General features: G+C 36.4%; 1 protein-coding gene across 1 annotated transcript in view; it reads right to left on the bottom strand.

The window, feature by feature from the left end:
- Positions 1–2649: 2649 nt before the first annotated feature.
- Positions 2650–24225, bottom strand: part of Smp_153010 (putative sumo ligase) — a gene marked incomplete at both ends in the record, with an annotated part of 32779 nt that continues 11203 nt past the window's right edge. Inside the window, 8 exons of the mRNA XM_018798671.1 lie at positions 2650–3179; positions 10553–11250; positions 11747–11895; positions 11947–12307; positions 12893–13032; positions 13717–13845; positions 15304–15696; positions 18275–18521. Of these exons, the coding sequence (XP_018653590.1) occupies positions 2650–3179; positions 10553–11250; positions 11747–11895; positions 11947–12307; positions 12893–13032; positions 13717–13845; positions 15304–15696; positions 18275–18521 (2647 nt within the window). The remainder of the gene's footprint in view (positions 3180–10552; positions 11251–11746; positions 11896–11946; positions 12308–12892; positions 13033–13716; positions 13846–15303; positions 15697–18274; positions 18522–24225) is intronic.

Here is a 24225-nt window from a genome sequence, read left to right as displayed (position 1 = left end):
AAGTTAATGTAGTTAACTTGCTATGTCGTATGGATGCATGTAGTCGTTGACCAACTTATATGAAATATCGTGCATTTTAGAGATACGTTTGTGCATAATACTAATATTCAACAACTCCGACTTCAGTACAGTGAATGACACCATTTTCATCCTTTTCTTCTCTACTCGAATAACTAGAGTAAAACAACCATTTTAGCGATGGGTGCTTTGTATTTAACATACACAGTACAATTGAAAATATATTTAAATTAATTTTATTTCAATTAAAATCTATGATTTGAGTATATGCAACTGAACAAAACCCATAGTAAAAAATGCATTGAGGATCAATCAACGGAGTTCACATTGAATAATTGGATGTAACAGAAAATTACCAAAATCAATAATGATTTCTTTTGCCATAAATTATATTTGAGGATCGTACATCTTCAACATTTAATATTTTCATTGACCAGATTAGAAAACCAAACATAATTTAGCGTTATTTTGAAATGGCTTTAAATCAATGGTTGTATTTGTTGTGGATCTATTTTGTAGTATTAAGGAATGCTCAAACGCAGTTATGTATAATACATTAGGCCGAGAAATACTAGTATTTGTACAGTTATGAAGTGGCAAATAGCGATCTGTCCAGAAGGATGTAACAAATAGCCATAGCAATATTATTGCAAATCACAATAAATTAATAAAGGACCAGTCAGTTGGCTAGATCGTACCCAACGTAGGTGTTCGTTGGCAGAAGTTGTCACACCACAACACAGTATGATGTAAGTATCAAAACAAATTCTCGAGTGGTAGTAGAATAATATTAGTAATAGCATCAGTGGTAGTACAACAGATTATGTATATAGGGATAAAAAAAAATTATGGGATAATTTCAAACTGGAGATCTAAGGGAAAATGCTGAATGGGTGCATCTGCACCAATGAGAAATATCCTAAACCATGTCACTCAACGTTTCCAGCTATTGGTTACGATAGAAGTGACACCAATCAGGTGACCTGCATCTGACAACATGGTTCAGTCTAACAGTCAATGGACTTTACGGATTGATGTCACAGCTTGATTTGGTAGAGCCCATGGGTTTCTTTCGGCCTACCAAACTAACGAATACCGCGTGTCAAAATGTGAGGCTTTGGGAGGGATGTAGTTCATGTCCATCCCCACATGACCTGATGAGGTCGAGAGTGAGGAGGGCCCGCCTGGAAATGCTCTCACACAGTCACGCGTATATAGCCTCTGCCAAGGAAGTCCTACTCACTGCCTTCTGGAACCACGGGTGTTGTTTACAAAATTAAGAGGACGAAAAACGAATGTCCGGCGCTTTGACCAGGCTGCTGAACACGGTGAGTTCAACTAGGGGAGTTGGGTAACCCTGATTCCAAACCAATGGTTTACATGGGCTCCAGTACCCCAAGGAAACAAATGGCATATGAACCTACTATCGGTCACCGGCTACCATGGGACTACATCTAACGCTGCTCCTCTGCTTTGTGGATTAGCCATGTAGGTCAAGGGCTCGGGGAGTTGGCCCCTAAGAAAACGACTTGCCTCTGTTTGAGCGCCCGGGCAGTATCATATCCCACACACAAATCAAGTGACTTGTGTGGCGCATAAGTATCCGGTGCCCCTTTGAACCAATATTTATGTGTAATACATGTACAAAGCTCTCCAGTAGATGAGAATCCACTATTGTATCAGCCAATTCGCCACACTGATCCCTTACACTGAAGCTAACTTCAGTATTGCTTCTGAGGTGATTCCAAAATATACAAGAAATGTTTCGAATGTATGTACATAATTTGAACAAGTAGAATAGCGTTTGACATATCCTTGGGAGAATACATATAGTTTACGACTAGAAGTTATATAAAGGAAAGGTTCACCTTAAAAAATAGGAACAATCACGCTTACTATTTTCTGAGGAAATCAACATCGTGAACTTACATATAGTAATCTTTGTAAATAACTAGTATAAACAAATATTATCGATTCCTTACTGATCTGATGCTGTAATATCAGGGACCAATCGAAACTTAAGCTAATAAACACTTGAGGGAACAAAACAGTTTAAATTCTATGTTAAAGTAGTTCGTGATTGTCAACAAAGTCCATTTGGTAGCAAAGCAATAAATCTACTGTAAGCTCAATAAAGTATCGTAAGTCACAATAATAGACACTATCATTACTATGACTTTTTCGGTAAGGAACTTTTCAACTTTTTATCTTTCTGTTGATGTAGTGTAGCTACCTCAGCTCATGAATATTGGTACGAGGTATTGTGTTGCTTTAATGGACTGACGGGCCTACAGACAGTTAGTCATAATGACTTTTTTCAAGATTGATGATGAATTGACTAGTTTTCAAAGCTGTAAAAAGACTTTTTTTACATTTATTACACTTGAAGAAAAATATAACAGTATCTCGAGATGAAAGGGAATTCACAAAAACTCGGATTGTATTTGAAAGTGATCTTGAGTCAATATACATGTATATGAAGGTAGATAAAGTGTGTGTATGTGTGTGAAAAAGAAAACCAATTATACTGTACAAATTCGATAGAACAAATAAAAATGCTGATAAGAAAACTGGTTTACAATCTTCATAAGGAAAAAATGTCGAGAGAGATTTGAATAAGAGACGAAAATTTCACCGACGTACTTTAGGTTTGCGTTTAGTTTTTTGCTTCCTGTTGAGGCTAACTTGAGAAGGAGACCAACGATCATCTGATGAGAATGAGTCGATTGACAAGTCATCATCTTCATCAGTACATTGTGATGAACTAACAAAAGATGAATCGTTTGATGGTTCTGAAGTGGAAACGCAAGACATTTCCGAAGTATATAAAGATTGACTAGAAGAGTCACTATCATCGGATATATTTGAAGGTCGGCGTCGACGAGGTCGCTTACGAATAGGACGCTTTTTATTGGATTGAGCAATGACAGAATTTTTCTTAGATTTAACTTTTTTACTAGTACTGCTTGTTGAAGGGAGATTTTCAATTCCTTTTTGATTTTGTTCATTGGATGCTTCAGATGTACTTCTGATACGAGTAGATCGTTCTTGTATTAGGCGTGCTAATGCAGCAGCTTGTTGTTGTTTAATTATATGAGCATTGCGACGACCAGTACTTGTAGAAGAACTTGCTATTGAACAAGGTTTATCTGGGAATTCATCTATAAAACAACAAAGACAGAAATACAAAGTAGACTGAAGATTAATGAATAAAATATTTGAAAACAAATAAAATCTTTCATTCATTTTCAGCTGTTTAAGATGAAATAATATAAATCCAATTAAAATAATAAAGCGATCAGATTGTAAACAAGCAAATACTATGTCTATAAAGAGTAGGAGAACTCACTAAATAAACAATCATAATTTGTTTACCAAAAGTATATATATATATATATATGAAAATAAGTTTGACTATCTAGAAAAAATATTAAAAGTTATGAGCAGTGTGTAAATTAACCCAACTGACTGTAAGAACAGTTAGCCTGGGAAAACAAAGTTGAAGTTTCAGTTACTAAAACCGGTGATTAGAAAAGCAAAAGAAACGCAAAATGAAGCATTAAAACATTAAGATGAGATCATGGATTTATTTGAATCAAAAGCTTTCAAGAAATTAAGAAAAAATAGAATAATGGGCAAAACTGGTTTAATGAATGACAACATAAATTGACTGAAGTTAAGCAACCACTGTGAAACAGCAAGGACTGGACAGCCATCTCACACCATTATGGGACCCACCAGTGGGAGCACTCGTTCACAATGATGTCAGAGATCGTAGCTGGGTTTTTTTAGAAAGCGCTTAAGCTTTAGACCATTACATAGACATACATCCTTGCTGGCGAGGCCGTAGACTTACAGTTCCACCAGGGAGTTTCATACCTTGACGAAACAACTGTCTAGTGCATCCTTATTTTTAATGGTTTGAGGCCAGTCTGTGACTAACACCATAAAATTTTTATAAACCCCCTTTATTTATTTATTTATTTGAACACATAAACATTGAAACAAAGGGGCACTAAATACACATGCGCCACAAAATGACAATGAGGATGTGAAGAGATAGAGAATGTAAAGTGTGTATAATAATAATAGTGATAATAATAATAATAATAATAATAATAATAATGGGGGAAACAGTTCGGTTAGCGAGGATACAACCAGAAAGAATTCCTTCAGTTGAAGTCACATTTACTTTTATGAAGTAAAATAAGGTTACAGCAGAATCGCCATTAGCTTCTATTCTGAGCCATGTCTGATAACGTCCCTAGCCACTGAGTCACACCATCTCTAGGACTCCAACCAAGGAGTCATGAGGGATCAACAGACGCCATTCCTGTACAAATTTCTTTCATACCACGACACCATGTCATACAATGACTACATCTCTACTTTTCCCAACCAGTGCCAGCGTCGGCAAACAATGAACGACGTGGAACCCTCTGGGAATACATTCGTAAGTCATGTCTAAGCCACCGAAGTCGGTGTTTCAAGATAGTGACAATAATTGGATTGTTGTCGCTGTGCCCGAACACATGATGCCGAATCTCTGAATTACTAACATGGTGTTGTCACTGGATGTTTGCAATCTTTCGGAGACAACGATGATCAAACGCAGAGAAACCAGGTTTCACAAACATACAGCGAAAATGCTCTTACCGACGTGTTATAGGTCCAAACTTTTGCTCCCAGACTAACATCACGAAGGACCCAAAAATGGTCCAAATTGGCATTGACTGAATACATTTGCGGTACGTTTGAAGTTTGCGTTACGCTTACACGGTATTTATTATAAAGTGCCTATATATCGTTAAACCCTAGTTTATAAATCAATAATAACATTTAATTAACCCTTGAAGAAAAATGGTCCGACTGACACAAAAACGAGCTCGAAAAAGTCCTATTTCTTCAGATTCTAACAACTCTTGTCTTATCTATACTCCGTGCTCTGCAACTCCTGTTGCACCAGATAATAGTGGGAGTAAACGTATTCCACACATGTTGCTGGATGACTCTATGTCTAACTTAATAATGAGTTCTAACTCACGAACATATGGTATCTATCTTATTAAGAGCGAATTAGCCGCTGTCTATAAGCAATTAAGTGATATGCGTTCTAAAGTGGAGTCACTTGCGGGCTCTTTATTAAAGCATGATGATCTTAAACTAGAACTAAAGACACTGTCACCCCTTCGACTGCTGTTGTCAAAGGATATAGTTACTTCTGAACTCGAAGACAGGATCAAAGTAGAATCCGTTATTGACTTGATAGCTAGTGAAGTCACCAAGCGAATAATCTCTCGAAATAATGTGATTATATATAATATACCGGACAAAGTTGCCATTAAAACTGTAAGAAACTCGATACTAAAGGCAGTTAATCTCCAGGACAGTCCATGCCAATGTATCCGACATAACAAAAAGCATCAAAAATACTCGTGCTCTAGCCTGTTTAGATTCGATTCCCATTTATTAGCGGAACAGTTGAAAGAATCTGAACAGCTAGTCTGTGCGCATACGAAGTTTAAAAACGCTCGTATAGTCTCAGACAAAACCACCAACCAAAGACTAACGCGAAAGCGTACCTTGAACGAAGATGACGTTATTGAGGTCACAACAAATGTGATCGCGCCAGCAGCTGAACCCACTGGTGCAGCTAATCTACCTCATGTTAGTCAGTGTACTGATATACCAATGCAGTGTGCTAATTTGCCTCTCACACCCCTAGTGGCCCTAGATAACCAGGACATATCTGATGGAGACACTAATGTCATTCTTTCCAGTGTAATATCGGAAGCCCACAACCAAACACCTGGTTCTATTGTGAAGGCTCATAAAAACTCTGCTAAACCTAAAAAGAATATACCAATTAAGAAGTAAAAAAAAAAACCTTCTGGTTCTAGACCGAATACCAAAAATATTTCAACGGCCTCACCAAACAAAAGTATAATTTCTGAAACCATGCTTAACCCTACTCATCGTAAGGGAGGTTACAAGGACACATTTCGTTCAAACGTCACACGAAACGGCCACTACAACCATCATGTAAGCAGGCCTACCATTAGACAGACGGCAATGAACCAACATGCCCCATGGTTTCCCCCAAATGTTATAAATAATATACCTGCAAGATGTAACTCTTATCATCACTCTCGCAATGGGGAAGATGGTATACTAGGTTATGCACCATCAACGCAACCCCAGCATGCAGGCACCTGTCTTAATTGTCCACCAAAACAAGTACAACAAATTATTCAACCTTACCAAAATAAGGATTTTTTTCGGCCTCCAGAGATCCCTTGTTCCACTAGCACTACAATTCGCTCATGCTATAGCCCATGCGATCCGGCAAACACATTAAACCATAGTCCAGGCATAGCTAGAACTCATACCATCGATAAGGATGCTCTCGGTTTTTTTTTACACTACACACTCCCTTTTTTAAACTTATTACTTATTAACGCACGTTCACTTCTGAGCAAAATTTCAGCCTTGAGAACCTTAGCCTTTCTAGCCATGCCTTCTTTTATACTTATCACTGAAACGTGGTGTAATCCAGCAGTGGCCGATTCCGAATTAAATATCCAAAACTATCGACTCTATCGCTGCGACAGAGAAACTAAGCGAGGAGGCGGTTGTCTTATATTTGCTTTGGATACCTTAACAACTAACTAAGTTGAAGATAGTATCTTGAATAGTTTACCAGAATCGATCTGGATATCAATCAATACCCTAAATCATAGTCTACTCCTAGGTTGTATATATAGAGCTCCTGATAGTACTGATAATTTGAATGATCTTATTATCAATGCATTTATACACGCATCTACTCTAAACTTCAGTGCTAAGATTATCACTGGCGATTTTAATTATCCTGGGATTAACTGGAGTACCGGTAGTTGTCAGCCAAGCAATGATGAATTTTTATCAATCCTTAATCTGTACTGCTGGTCACAGTGGGTTCGTACCCCAACAAGGGGTGATAATACACTTGATCTAATATTTAGTAGAGATATCATTCCCCTATCTGTACAAGTATACAACGAGTTTGAAAGCCGTGATCATAAGATAGTAGCTTGTGCTCTCCCCATCTATCCCTCCTACAGCCGACCAATTCAAAGAACCTGCAATTATAGAGACTATAAGCATGCAGACTGGGACCTCTTGCGCTCACTGATCAAACTCTTAGACTGGGATGGATTCTTCTCATGTAATAGTCTGACAGATGCCATCAACATATTCTATTTGATTGTTAACTCTTGTCTAGACTCCTGTGCACCAATTAAGACTTACAGGATTAGTAAACATTACGAATTATATACACCAGCTAAATATCGTAATAAACTAAGACGCCTAAAGAAACGTTATTTTAAATCTAACGACTTCAAGGCAGTCACACAAATAACAATAATTTTTAACCAAATTAAAGAGAAACATAGGTTAAAAGCCATCAATGAAGAGCTATTAGCACTACGTACTAGCTCAAAAGTGCAAAACCTAATCCACCTTTACAATAAACGTGCTAAATCAACTCAAAAGGTTGATATACCATGCATCCTGCATAATAATAGTTTTATATATGACCCAAAAACTATAGCAGACCTTTTCAGTGGTAATTTTGCAATTGGTAAAGAATCCATAAATGGCTCTGTTTCTAGAGTTATATGCATGAATGGTAACTCAATTAAATCTATCTCCTTCACATGTCTGAAAATTAGTAAGGTTATAAATAAGCTCAAGGTTTCGAAAGGTCACGGAGCAGACGCGATTTCATCATTTCTCTACAAATATGGTGGTCCAGATATTCCACTTCTTCTCCTTAAGCTGTTTACTCTCTCTATAGAATCAGGCTCTTATTCTGACCGTTGGAAAACCGCGTACATTATACCACGTTACAAATCCGGAGATAAGACTGACATGAACAACTATCGGCCAATAAATATTACTCCAGTTATCTCTAGGATTATGGAAAAAATTATTAGTGACGAACTATCCAACTATTTATTGACTGAACAATTTATTGATGATTCGCAACATGGATTTCTTAAAAATCGATCTTGTATGACATGTCATTTTGACTTCTTTAATTTAGTCTATTCTCTTCGTAGCCAAGGATATCTAGTATTAGTGCTATACCTGAACATTTCTAAGGTCTTCGACATGGTCAACCACCAACTTCTCATAGGTAAACTCGCATCTTATGGGGTCCAAAACCCATTACTAGCCTGGTTTGATTCCTTCCTCAGCAATCGACATCAAATAGTTAAAATCAACTCTTCATTGTCGAATGCCGTCCCTGTTAGAAGTGGGGTAATTCAAGGTAGTGTCTTAGGTCCTTTGCTCTTTTTAGTTTTCATTAATGATATTTGTGAGTGTTTTAGTGAGGGTAAGTCCCTTTTGTATGCAGACGATCTTAAGGTGGTGTACTCATTTTCTCCACATGAGCTGAGCAATATTCAAAATTGTATCAGCACGGAGCTTAACAATGTAGCACAGTGGTGCTCGAAATGGCAACTGGAGCTTAATACAGCTAAATGTGGTTGGTTATGCTTCGGTGATACATCACTCAACCTCGATCTTACCATAAATGGTGAAGTGTTATCTAGGTTACACACAGTAGTAGATCTAGGACTTAGGTACTCCGACGACTTGTCGTTTACTGAACAGATAATGAAACAAACGTCCAAGTCTCAACGCCTTATAGGTTACATAACTCGAAACCTTCATAACAGCGAATCTCGTATTCTAATGTACAAAGTCTGTGTTCGACCACTCCTCGAATACTGCGCGTTTCTCCTTAGTAGCACGCGCATAAAGGATAAATTAAGACTGGAATCAGTACAGAGACAATTTACACTTCGTACTCTTGGAACTGATAGTGTCTTGATATATAATTCTAGGTGTAGTAAACTAGGGCTTGACCCTTTACGGAAGAGGAGACTCAAACTTAACCTTATCTTCTTTTTCAAAATACTTGACAAACTCTCCTTCACATCCAGCCAGGCGATTCAATATGCTAAAGCTTCACATTACGACATTCGTAACTTCTTGTCTTTAGCGAAACAAACATATTCCAGATCTTCTCTCTATATGAATTACTTTACCTGTAAGTTTTCTAGGCTCTGGAATAATCTACCTCAAACTATCAGTACGTTAAACTCTCTCCCATTGTTTGTTCGCTCAATTAATGCCTATTGCTCCTCTGAAAACGCATTAAATGCTCTAGCGACTGCAAGTGCATTTTACTCCACAAGTGAGATTATCGGAACTTTGAATGTTTAACCTCTTACTTGCTATCATTGTTTTGTTGTTCCGTGCTCTTTGCTTTTATCTTACTTTCTCTAGTTGTAGATGATTATCAATAACTCGCTCTGGCACTGGAAATAACCTTACAGGCTATCCACTTAAGAAAAAATGACAAGTTTCCTGGTGTTGCATTGGCTTGCCGTGATATATGCCATATATAAACTACTTATCAATTAGTAAACAAGCAAACATAAAACTTTCTTATATTTCATGTTTGTTCTCTACATTAAATGTTGCTTTTTATATCAATCTGATCATGCCTGTAAACTGGTGTGAATTTTGTAAACATTCTTTCCAGAATACATTATTATTATAAACCACTCTAGCTTTCACTATACATGAACTGATCTCATCACTCACGCCATCAGCAGCAATTACGCAGCTACCAAGATGCACGAACTTCTCGACTACTACTATCTGCTCACTACCGAGAGTGAGTGCAGGATCACGGTCCAGTCACTCTTGTAAAAGTACTTTGCAGTTTGAAGGTGCAAAGCACATGTCATACTTACAGACACTGACTACCAACTGATTAAGTGTGAATTACATGGCTTGGGTATCTTCGCACAATAAGACAATATTATCCGCATACTCTGGGTCGAGAAGTCTCTCTCCAGGCAACGTACTCACATCACCATTACCTTCATCCATCCGAGCTGTTTCAAGAACATCATCGATAGCAAAGTTGAAGATAAATGGTGAGCCTGAGAAACCCTGTGATAAATATGACAGTGTTCTAACATTTGCTGGAGGGTAAGGATATGATCAACACATCCTCGACTAGAATCAAAGCCAGCGAGTCAATCTTTCTCGGGTTTTTGAACAATATACTAAGTATCACGGAAGCCAATGGTTTGGACGCAATAGGAAGTAGACTTATCACCCGATAGTTGTTGCAGAAACGATGTGGACAATTTCTAAAGATAGGGACAAATGTCGACTCATTCCGTGATGTTGGAATACTCTCCAACTGCCAGACATTTGTAAACAACTCAGTCAGTTCTTTAACCAGAAAGTCATTACCATCTTCAGAAAGGACTGGAGGTAAGTCAACTGGGTCTGGTGATATGTAGGGCTCCAAGATTTGGGTTTCCTTGCGGACTTCCACGCCGTTAGGTGGATCAGTCGTCACAGGTCATGGAGGGTAGGGCAATTTGATCGATGTTGCCAGTACAACACCTTACATTAATAAAAACACGGGTTAACAACTTATTATAACATGAAAACTCACCTTCAGAATCAGATGTTAATACCTTCTTAGATGTTTTTGGTCTACTATTAACCTTGTTATTATTAGGTCTAGTTGAAGTTCCTTTCCTCTTAGACCCGCCACCATCAAAAGCAAGAGATAATGCCTTGTTATATAACAATTTTTCATTATCTTTTAAGGAAATATGCGAATTTCTTTTAAGCATTGTTTGATTCACTCTATGAGCAGTAACTTCCAATAGTCGTTGATAGAAAGCAGATTTAGAATCATTGATATCAAACTGATTTATATTGTTAAAGGAACTATTAGAGGTTCTCAGCATAGTTTGTACAAGTCCTGGAGGCCAATTACTGTCTGCACGTGAAATCTGTTTAGGATCCACAGTCAATTCATTACGTATAGTGGTAAATTCATCTAAATGTGAATTTAAATCATTTTCTTCAGTTGAGCCAGACAAAGAATTGGGAATACTTATAGACGGTAACGGGCTAATCACTATTAACGGACCTTTATTACCAAATCGAATTTCATCTCTTGTACGAATAAAGTCAGATGAAAGATCCGACTGTTGAATATCATTTGTCGGAACAATATGATCAGTAGTAAAAGGGGCCTCCAATATTCTGTTATTTGGTTCACAAAGTGATGAAGAATCTGAATCGTCATTTGTCAGATCAATTTCGAGCGTAAAAGTTCGTGTAGACTGCGTATTACTTGAGCTATGGAGAATCGAAAATAGAAGTGATTTAGATATACGTAAAAACTGGTTCAAACGTAGCTAGTTACATTTGAAGTTATCAAATATAATATAAACACTGGTAATTCCGACAAGAGGTTATCATAGTGGTGATATTTTTATAGACAGAAGATATAAAAACAGATGGATTGGGGCTAGTAGTAGCATCAAGGATTAGTGTTTCGTCCCGCCTGGGACTCATCAGCCCAATGTACCCTTCTTTAATAATAATACATAAGATATGACCTTCCAACCCTCGAAAATGTATGCTCATATGACGTGGGCTTGTTTCCCGAAATTTTATCGTTTCCTGTTTTTTAAATGTCTGTTGCTCTAGTATTATCAGATGCAAACACAACAGTATTAAATCTATTGCACAACTTATTCAACTGTTTACAGATAAGTACACATTACATAATACAAGAGAAACGACTGAATACATGTAAACACTAGTGGAACATAGAAAAGTGTTGACTTACATAGTACTTTTTTCTTTTAAACATGGAAAGCCATTATTTACATCATTTTTTTGACTGTTATTACAAGTGGTTTTAAGCTTGTCAACATTTTGTGGACACTGATTGACACTTTTATCATTACTGTCATTTTGGACATTTGTCTCCGCCTCCTTTGTATTATTATCATTATCATCATCATCATCATCACTTAAGATAATTACCTCAGGTTCTAGCTGATAATGGTTATTATTACTAATAGTATTATTTTGATTATCGTTAGTTACTTGTTCTGTTGTGTCCATATGTGTATTGTTTACATCCACAGTGTTTGTTTCGGATTCATTTGACTTATCAGTAGTCAATTTGGATTTTTCATTAGGTGCATCATGTTTTTCCAATGTAATAGAAGCCTTTACCTCTTCAACATTTCTCTGTTCACTTTTTGCTTGATTAGATTCCGTGATGAATGAACTATTTGGACTAACGTCATTAGGATTATTTAAATGCCAATCACCATTTCCATCCAACTGAACAAATTCAACATCAACACTACGGGGATTCTTCAAAATACTCATAAAAAATCTGGTATGGAAAGGAAAACGAAATTACAAAGAAAAATATTTTTTTTTAATTAACAATATGTACACTCCAATTTACTCTTTATAAGAATAAATATTAGGTTATTAGTGCTTCAAGGCATATAAATTTAATGATATATGAATAGTGAAAAGTGATGATGTTATTAAATTCCATCAATTAGTTAGTCGTAAGCAACGTAGAACCTGCCATATATATCCATTAGATCAAGTTGTCACACCATATCAGCACAGTATGATGAAATTATAAAAGTAAATTCTCGAGCGGTAGTAGAACAGATTACGTACATTCGAGAATGATTTCAAGGGATAAAATAATTGTAGGATAATTTAAAAGTGAAAACCAAAGAGAACGATCCTCAGCCACGTCACTCAACGTTTCCAGCTATTGGTTACGATAGTCGTGACACCAATCAGGTGAGTTGCATCTGACAACACGGGGCAGTTCAACAGTCAGCGGATTTTACGGATTGATGCCACAACTTAGTTTGTTTAAGCTTATAGATTTCTTCCAATCTACACTTACACCTATCAAACGATAGACATAAAAGCACTAAAAAATTCCACTTACTCATCTACTCTCAAGTCACGAAATGGTGCAGAGATACTACAAATAGGGCAAGACCAACGAGGTCTTCGCATATTGATTGTTAAATACGAGTGTAAATCAAAACATTGAAGATGTGAACAATTGAACGATCGTACAGGAAGCTAGAATAAAAATATGAGAAGATTAAATAATTTCAACAAATAACATTCCTTTATATATGTTTAAATAATTTGAAGTGATAGTTGATATGATTATTATATTAGACAATTAACGGTTGTATGGAATACGCTTTTTATGTCGGCATACAAAAATTTTTAGTTTCGAATACTGTTTTATTAAAACACCTTGATGAAAAGTTATTCGAAATGTATAATCAAACTATCGGGAGTGATAACTTAGTTGTTAAAACAATTGGTTTTCAATTCGGGCAACTCCAAAGAATCACATGAAATGTTTGGCTCAGATGAATTACATTACAATTGTAGTATACACAGCAAACCATGCATAAAATTTTACTTAACAACACTCTTAGATGCGGGTAATAACAATGCCGCTAGAATACCTACAATTGACTCACGTTTTCCATTTTAAAAAATGGAACAGTGCCTTTTTGTATTAGTACGTTAAAGGAGAGGGCTTATAGTATGTATAACCGAATGACACTGGAGCAAAATCAAATCTAGGTACAATCCGACATTTGTGTAAAAACTACGGGCAGAATTCAGTAGTAGACAATTATTACACCACAGAAATAGTGAAAATAAAGTCTTAAATAACAAATTTAGAAAAGCAAACTAATCACAGGAAAGTAATAACAATGTTGGTATAAAGGGGGAGAAACTTACATCGATTCTTGTTCGAGTTAGTGGACACAATAAGCACACAGGGATGTAGTCTGCAAGTTCAACGTCACCATCTTCAATACATAAATCACTATCGTTAGACGATTTTTGAAGCCGAGATTTCAGTTCATGCTAGAGTGCAAAAATAACGGTATAATAAGAAATAAATTGTTTATTAATGATTAGTTTTAATCTGAGTTGCGGGAATATATAACATTAACAGATATCTTTCGCAAACCACAGATTACTATTAAATGTTAGAAGTGCTAAAAATTAATCATTCTGTACTTGAACATCTAGTTTGAAAATAATAATTCAAGATTACGAAATTAACCTAGCTATTTCATTCAAGTGAATGACTACTTTTTCTGACAAGTTATTCCACTCATAGAAACCGAACTTAGATAACATAAACTTGTGTAATAATTGCTCACTTAAGTGTGGTACAAAAACACTCGCTTACATAATAAGATTGATTAATATTAGTGTTGGCGGGAAATAAACAGGATTAAGGCACGTTATGTGCATTATCGTGACAGCGCATGCTGATTGGCTAATTATAAACCAATCAGCTCCAGCAGATTATTGGAGAAGCATCTAGAAGCTTCTTATGCATATACTATAAATATATGAACGTTTTTCTAACGATTGATTGCTGTTCACCTACCCTTGTTATTTTGAATACAATTTCATTCCTGTTCAACGTGTTCCGATTTTTGGGGTCTTATCGAGTGTCATTGTATAAGAATACTAAGCAATAGGAGTAGCTGGACCGTTTATTAGCAAAACAATTATAACAATTAGACTTTTCTACCATTTATTTGTTAGAGGTAAACGATGATGTTAAACAATATATAGACGTCGATAGTACTCGATTACCTGTGTCTTTGACACGTTGCTCAGATGGAGTACAACTACAAATTATGATAAAGGTTAGGTACAACGTTTAAAAAAGGAATATGATGAGACTATCAAACGAACTCATTTTTAGATAATATATATCAAGTCACCACTTGTTTGATGTTCAGTGTTGGTTAATATAGTTTTTAAAATAAAACGTGGAAAACCTAAATTAAAACATAGAATTAGTCTTCGGAATTATAGTTTTGGCAGTATAAAGAACCAGTCTTTTAGGCTAGAATTAGTGGGATTTGATTTTGAAACTTTGATAGACTAGGGTTTACTTCGTAGAATGGTAGTTATTTGAATCATCCCTGATGTTATTAAGTCGGCAGATTACCTATTTTCACCAATAAATTTTACATCACACTGAATACTAGAAATCATAATAGGCTTTGTTTTGAACAATTTAAGGTTGAAAACTATCGCTTCTGATGAATAACTTCTCTATTCATTTTTTGTTGGTTAATTAGAAACTTACTAGTTACTAATTACTAATATATATAACAGTTATCTGACTATATTAACCTATATTTTTTGTTGTCTGTTGTTGCTTTCATCACTTCAAAAGCATCAAAATACATCTGGACATTAAGATAAATAAAATGTCAAGATCGTTGTCATAACATTATGCATAGGAACTTTAAAAAGGCTGACAACTAGCAAACTAGTTGGGACAAAAATCATTACTTTTGTATCATCAGCAGGAAGTGAGAATGTCGGTGGCAAACAATTGTCATAAGCTCCGAAAACCCCATGATCTTTTAAAGTTCCTGAACCATCTGCATTTACTGTTAATGATGGAAATTCGATAGGATCTAAGAAAGGTCCATTAATGAAATTTTTGTGGGCTTCTGGATTGTCTAAATTAAAAGTATTTCGAAGATCTGAAACTGAATAAGCCCGATCAAGTGTAACTTGAACTAGAGGCAACCCAATTAGATGACATAACAATGGAGAAACCAGTCCATCAGCAACCAAGTTTAAAAGTCCAACAGACTGATCTTCCAATGGTGCATGCAACCAGGTCAATTCAATATCGACGACTCTGTTTCTAACTGCAGAACCACACTTCAAGAGTACCTGATTAAAAAAATTATTGTTTAAGTAATAATTCTTGAAATCTATGTGGAACAAGCAACATTAATACGTAAATATACTTGGTTCATTCATTCTCTATCGGGAAATTTATTGTGATAAGTAAACAGTAAAAAGTCACTAATCACTAAAATGTTTGTAAGATAAATAATACAACAATACACAGTTGGATATCTACAATAGATTAATTGGGATGTTTACTTCAACTTGTCTAGAAATTAACTAAATTTAATGAAATGAACAAGGCTTCAGTGAAACCAAGTTAAGAACAGGAATTTGGTGAATATGTTTACCAAACCTGTTGAAAATTGCATACATCAAGTTGGAAACCATTATGGAAGACACGATGGTAAATCAGTTGATGAGGTGATGAATCTTCATCGACTGAGATGGTTGGGCCATGTGTTACGTATGCCTGAACACCGATTACCACGACGCGCTATGCTGACTAGTATTGACGATGGTTGGGAGAAAGTTAGGGGCGGCCAAACCAAAACATGGCATCAGTGTTTGAAGTCACTAACTTCTAGCCTGAGCCATGTTGGCAGATGCAGACTACCTGGTTGGGGTCCGCGTGACTATCGTAACCAATGGTTGGAGACTCTGTGTGACATGGCTCAGAATCGATCACAATGGCGTAGGTGTATACACTCTTTATCTTGCCTTAAACCTTGAGACTAAAATTGCTTCATATCTCCCTTCCTATACTATATCCTTATATACAACCTATAATTTATATACTACTACCACCACTAAATTAACTACTTCTAGGGATCCGGTGTTCATCTTGTTGTGCTAACGAGGTATGGCAACTTGGACCGATGCATATATGTGCCTGGTCCTACGTTGTAGCTGACTGACTGACACCTCATTTCTACAATGTTTTCATCGTGTAACTCTTACATCGGTAGTTTATGGAGAATAATTCAGTCTGGAGATCATTTTCGTCACCAATCAAATAAAATCAATTGAAAAATCAAAACAAAGCACCAGATAAAGGTTGAAAATCGGTTGATGAGGTAGTGAATTTTCATCGTCTGAGGTGTTTCGGATATGTATTACATGGGCCCGTACCTTGACGCACAGTTGTAAGATTTTTCTTGTATGCATCCCTTCATACATAAAATCCATGTGATGGCATTTATTTGTTTCTCTATATGTGTAACGCTTCTCCTATTATTCTCTATTCATGTATATTATTTCCAAAATTATTGATTTGTTTGAAGTGATTACATTGGCTACAGATTCCGGAATTGACCAATGCATATATGTATCGTAATCTACATTGCTTAAGATTATTAGCTTGAATTGAAGGGACGTTCAAAACCGGGATATACTGGAAGGATTTTTCATCTTCGATTTCTGCTCCCTAGCAGCGTTCCTTTGTATTTCTAACAGAGATTGAATGTACGACTTTGTAACCTCAAAGCGAGTGCGTTATCTTGAAAACACTCAATTAGAAATACACGGGTTTATATTTATAGCTTCTATTAATCAATGATACAGTACAAGCATTAGTTAATTCCGCTGGTGATATCTATCTAACTAGAGAGGTATTTTAACCCCGGTTGTAACGATTTATTATTTGAACTTCGAGAATTCGTCATGAAGTTAGTCAATATTGAACACATCATAGTTTACTTAGACGGTTAGTGGATATTTCTTAATTTATTTCATCAAGCATTGTTGCATATATGAAACAAAAACGTTGACAGGTTTTATTTCATATGAATAAACTGTCAAAACAAGAGATGTGCTGAGGTTGACTAGATTAACTTGTTTACCAGGTGTTTGAGTATGAGCAACACTGTAAGTGTGAGGGCTAATGATACTATCCAGTTGCTTAAACAGAATTAGGTGTGGCGGGGTTCAGACCTGCAACTGAGGTTAAAGCATAATTAAACCGTACCACTATGACCAAGTTAAGAACGATTTATGTTCTGTTATGCGGTAACTAAATTTTTTATTAACTTTGCACTGAGTGAATAGAGAACACGTAACTTTCAACCTATCGAAAACCTAGTTTATATGTGGAGATACGAATCAATCATTGAAAAACTTGATTTCCAAACACTGGCTTAAATACATTTCATCTATATAGGATTGTGTGATCAGATTACATCCTTATCTTACACAAAAAAACCTCTAGGTCTAAGGAGGCTAAAACTGGGGTCCAGTAGCGCAAGAAATCAAACATTAAACTGATTACTACCATATCATTCTTTCACATTTCCTGAAATATTTCCTATTTTTAGTCAAGTCTTGAGATAGTTTAAAAGATGATAAAAAAGGTAAATAGATTCCACGGTATACCTAAGAATATAAAGAGAACTACTGAGATTTTTCTATAAGCTTAGAATGAACTTAATTAGGCGATCCGGTGGATTGTATTAGATCACTATTATAACATTTGTCTTCCGGTTATGTTATGTTTATAACTCCCAGTTTTTAAATCACGATGTATATAGAAAAAAAGAGTTCACCAGTTATAATGTATTGAGTAAATGCTTTGCCAAAATAAATGGAGTTAAAAAACATAACTAGATTAAAACGAGGCACATACTTTGTCTGTTATATCAATTGATAAACGTAGGCGCTTTCCAAGACGTTGGGCCTGACCACCATGAAAAATGGGGTCAGGTAGGGGTACGGGTCGACCGGAGACACGAATAGAAAGACAACGAGGTAATGCCTCTAAGACAAGGGCTCGCCGAGATGAAGCATTCGAGGATACATTGCTTGGAACATAGAAATCCGTCGTAGCCCAACCAAGCCTTAAAACTACTCTCCATTCTGAATGGTCACCAGTCCTTTAAAAAAAAAATATGACGGGAAATTGTAATTATGATCCTCCAAAGACTATAAGAAGTTTAAAGCTTTAATTAGTACAGAGATGTGAAACAACAAATCGAATAATTAATTTCTCGACTGAACGAACAACTCGACTAGAAAGCAATTTTGGAGAAATTTATGTGAAATGTAACATTTATTCAGAGAAAAATCAAGAAATTCCACCAAAAGTCTGAGAGTGAACACTGAGGTAGAAATGAGAAAACCCTAACGAATAAGGCCGAAATCAATAACATTCAGATCTTGGCATGTATTACGCATGCCTATTCACCGAAGCTTGACGCACGGTGTAAGAAATCCATGAACTCAACCAAATCAAGCTGTGACATCAATCCGTAAAGTCCATTGACTGTTAGACTGAACCATGTTGTCAGATGCAGGTCACCTGATTGGTGTCACAACTATCGTAACCAATAGCTAGAAACATTTAGTGACGTGGTTTAGGATATTTCTCATTGGTGCAGATGCACCCATTCAGCATTTTTCCTTAGATCTCCAGTTTTATTATTATTAATGGCTTTATTCAATATTATATTTTTGGTACAATATAGAATTCTCAGCACAAGCTATTTCACTGAGTTTACTTTTCTTATCTCTTCATCTATCCTGACGATAAATATTGAGTGATCACCAGTTAGATGTTAACAGTTCAGGAATCGACATCTGAACAATGATCATTCTTTGCAACGCATATTGACATCCTCCGCAATGTCACTGAATGTACGTTTTTGTATATTGTAGGACGAAGTATCGTAAACTTTTCCTGAACGCGCAGGTTACTTGTTGAGATATGTTGATGTCAGCAACGCCATCATTATTATCCCATAATCACTCTATCCCTTGAATTCATTCTTTCTTCTCGAATGTCATTGTCTATATACATAATCTGTCGTACTACCACTGATACTACTACTAATATTATTCTACTAACACTCGAGAATTTGTTTTGATACTTTCATCATACCGTGATGATATTGTGTGATAATGTGAGCCAACGGACATGTGCCAGGGCCTAATTTGTATATGACTGACTGAGCTTCTATAAATACAAAATAACGGAAGGAGTGGTTTCCCGCTTTGAAAAATAAGACGGTAGCTGAATAAGGTAGTTAGAGACAGTTGGAAAAACCTGGACCTAGGTTTCCTACCAGTTGGGAATCGTCCGTAATTCGGATCTGGTATCAGAGAGGATCCAGTACTCCAAGTGGAATTCGGACCAAGTTCACCCGATTTCATAGCCTGAGAATATGCGAAAGACCTGTTCAAGCTGCAACTGAGCTCCTGTAAGAATGAAATATGTACAATGGTTAGTGACTGAGTAGTAGTCCTAAGGACTAACCCGTCATTGGTTACTTTCCGGTGGTCAAAGTCAGCAAGGCAACCTGTTTCTGTCAGTCAGTCAGTCACAACGTAGAACTTCTTACGTACGTACATCAGTTCAAGTTGCCATACCACATTAGCACAGAGATGAAGTTGTCGATTCAAATCCCATAGTGGTAGAAGTAGTAAGAGTATAAGCATTATGTGAAAGATTAGGGTTTGAAGATGTTATTCAAGGAGCATAATCTAGTGAAATAAATTTGGAAAGAGAAAAAGGATAAAGACATGAGCTTAAGTTCCCAGTATTCGAGAGTTATCATAGTATACGAATGATTAAAAGTAATAATATCTCGGTGGAGTCCGAAAATACCATGCATTCGAATATCAAAAAATCTCATCCGACCAAAAAAATATGTTGATTGTCACACGAGTTACTTATAAGTAGTTGAAAACAGAATACAAAAGTAAATAGACGACGCATGGGATTTGACGAGAACAAAAACAAGTGACGTACATGATATATCGATCAGTAAAAATATTCATCTGAAAGGCGAAAACACCAGATACCTCCTCCAAAAATCACTTAACACTAAAGAAAGCATAAACAATGTATCAGTGAAAGAGAAAGTCACCTATAGATATCATCCGAGTTAATGAAACAACACGTAGAAAAACTATGGAAGCATTGAGGAGGGAAATTTGCAGAATACTCAACAGAAATTACTTTTACATTTATATAATGGGCATATCTAGCCTCAGAAAGACCAACTAATACAGAACTTTAATTAAAATACCGCTTGCCTGGAGAGTTAATAAAAGAAAATATTGAAACTAAAATGTTCAAACGTCGAACGATGATGAAAGTTCACAACTTAATGAAACTTATAGCTGAATAGGAAACCGATGAAGATGTCAAGATCTAGCCCCTCCAGAACTGCCCTAAATGAAAACCTCTGTCTGAAAAAGGATTAATTTAGACAGGCTGTCCTTGGGCCAACCTGTCTAGTTTCGATCACAAGTGACCTACAGAGGCGACCAATCACGATGGGAGTTGAAAAATCGATCGATTAACTTATGTACTGACACGCTCACAGTGAGACTTGCAGTCTGAATTAGTGGACCACTTGCTAAATTTAATTCATGTCCGCCTATCTAAAATGTGAATACATAATTTAGTGTGACAAACATACTGGAGAAAAATCTAATCAATATTTTAGTACACAGACAAATCTACGAAAATAACACGAAATATGAGAACTTGTGTTTGGCTTAAAGTAATATTACCTTGCAAATAAACGATAAAAACTACATCTGTGTTTTATATCAATGCTTGCATGGGAAACCAGTCCCCTCATACAGTTTGAGCTTAAGATGGCAATTAGGAATATCTTTCCATGAAATTATGTTTTTTTGTTTAGACCATGTGGCACCCGTTACCATCTAAATAATATGACTTCGTAAAACAATTACTATGACACCAACTTCAGAATTACTCAGTTTTACATTGGAACGTATACCATAAATTTTCAGTGGCATGCCAACACACACTTGGACAATGTATTGAAAAAGAATCCCTTCATTTATATTCATTTCAGCGCGTTGTTTTATAAAAAGCCTAAATATTATGGTAATGAGACAGTGAGTCAAATGCGATGGATTTAAAGAAAAGACGAAAATCAAAACTGTCGCAAACCACTGTCGGTTAAGATGTATAGAGATAATAAGAAAACAAGATTATGGAATTGTTGTTATCATTATTATTATTGTTGCTATTATTATTACTGGGTTTATTCAATATTATATGTTTAGTACGATATGGAATTCTTAGCACACAGTATTTTAACGAGTTTCTTTCAAAAAGCAAAAAAAAAACGATAACTGGATACATATAAGCACACACTAAGTTAAATTTATTTAGCATTGTTTGTTTGAATCTTCCCATCGATGTGTTAGGACTGCAACTGGTCAGTCTCTAATTGACATATGTGCATACCGTGCGTATTGCCTCAATATAGCCTTAATTCACAAGCATGGTAAGCAGAGATGGATAGTGGCTAGCAGTGGAATCCAAGACGCGCGTTTCGCCGAGTGGATAACGCGATGGCGTTTGAAGCGAAAGGTACTGGGTTCGAATCCCAGAGTGAACATCAACTCTGAGATGCAGGTAAATTCAGCTGACAAGTCCCAAATAGGACGAAACGCGCGTCCTGGATTCCACTGCTAGCCACTATCCATCTTTGCTTATACACTAAGTTAGTAAACTACCTGGAATTAAATGAAATGTTTTGAATACAATAAGAATCTGTAGAGCTTTTAATTAAAAACATTTAAGAATACAAGTTATTGACTTGGTCAGCTCTAACAACCTGCTAGTCAAAATATATTTGTTAGATAAGGTACTAAAAAGCTTTTATACCTTTACTTATGTGCATGGAATTTAATGTCGGAGCCTCGTTCTACGAGAAGATAGAAATGAAGTGGATAGTTAGTATCTGATAAGATAATACCTTCCAGAAGTTTGCAAGATTTTAGAAATCTATCCACAACCATATTATTAATGACCTCAAAAGATTCATCACACAACCTGCTAACTGCGTTCATCATTCTGCAACACAGCAAAATATTTTTTGAAAAGCCCGGGAAAGAATGACAGTTAATATGCAATAATTTACAAATCGTAAAAGTAATGAAGAAAGTATGTAGCCTCTTTATATAATAAGTTAAGCGGAAAACTCTTCAATATCACTAAAACATGATAAGACCGAGAGAGATTGAAGGGAAAACCTTCACAAAAACAAATAACTTTTGACACTATTTATTTCAGAATCTACAACAGTATAAACTTTATGGGAATCCAACAAGGTGTTTAAGTCCTGTTCATGTCTCAGACTAAAATTAAGAGTTTGCCATTTTATTTATTTATTTAAACACAAACATTGGTACAAGAAGGCACCAAATAGATGCGCCACATAAATCCTTCGATGTGCGAGGGCTGAAATACTGCCGGACGCCTAATCAGAAGCAGGTGGTTTTCTGAGGGGGCCACACCCCGAGCCTTTGACCTAAAAATTCTGACCCACAAGGTAGTGCAGCATCGTGAGGAGATGCAGTCCCATGGTAGCCGGTGACCAACAATAAGTTCATACTCCATTTGTTCCCTCAGGGTACTGGAGCCCATGTACACCATTGGATTGGAATCAGGATTTTCCAACTCCCCTAGGTGAACTCACCGTGTCCACCGGCCCGATGAAAGCGCCGGACATTCGCTTTTCGTCCTCTTGATTTCGTACATAACACCTCCACCATGAGAAGGCAGTGAGTAGGACTTCCTTGGCAGAGGCTGTATACACTCTGTTATGTGAGGGCATTTCGAGAGGGGGCGGGCCCTCCGCACTTTCAGCCGTACCAGGGAATTCAGGGAAGTTTGCGACTCAGAAAGATTACGTGTGAAACTATTAACAACCAACGATAGTTTAATGAGACGAAAACTCATTCATTTTAAATGGACATAAACAGGTAGATATCGGTGTACATGTAATGAGATCGTCCGCATACTGAACAAAAGTATTTTCTGTGAAAGATGACAGATCATTTAGAAAAAAAGGAGGAAGAGACAGAACAGCTCATTGTGACATACCTTCATGAGTAAGCAGAGACGTAGAACACTTCCTTCCAAGGACAGTGTGCTGTTCTCTTCTTGAGGTAAGAACCATCCAGATGGTTATCCGGTTGCAGGTTTTAATGACAGCAAACTTGTTTTGTAGTAGTGGTCTTGGAATAAAGTCAAAGGCGGAAGTATAATCTACAAATGAGCATCGAACATACTTCCTTTTCTTTTCCAAGATGAACACTGTGTTATGATGTAGAATAATAGAAGCATCTAAGATACTTCTGTATTTGTAAGCAAGCTGATATGGATCAATATGCTCCTTTAATGCAGGTTGAAGTGGAAGTAGTAATAGTTTTCCGATTGTTTTGAGAAAAGGGGAAGTTATCGCTATGGGTGTAACTTTCACATTCTTATAATGATATACTTTTTTGCACTTTTTCAGTATGAAATTATTTGTCAGTCAGTCACAACGTAGAACTTAGTACGTACGTACATCAGTTCGAGTTGCCATGAAATTAGCTGAGAAGAATTTGTTAAAGATGCCCGTGAATGGATGGCACAGAGTGTCAGCACACTTCTTAAAAAGGAGGTTTGGGATTTCGTCAGGTCCCAAATATTAGGACGAGTTGATTGACTGGAGACACTATCGGGCATCAGTTTCAATGAATATCGAAACACACAACTATTCTTCAAACTTGTGGATACAGGAAGCATGGCATAAGATGACTGACGTA

This window comes from Schistosoma mansoni, chromosome 7, assembly GCF_000237925.1.
Source record: "Schistosoma mansoni strain Puerto Rico chromosome 7, complete genome".
NCBI lineage: Eukaryota > Metazoa > Platyhelminthes > Trematoda > Strigeidida > Schistosomatidae > Schistosoma > Schistosoma mansoni.
The sequence above is the reverse complement of the archived record's forward strand: the minus strand, read 5'-3'. Positions and strand labels throughout refer to the sequence as shown.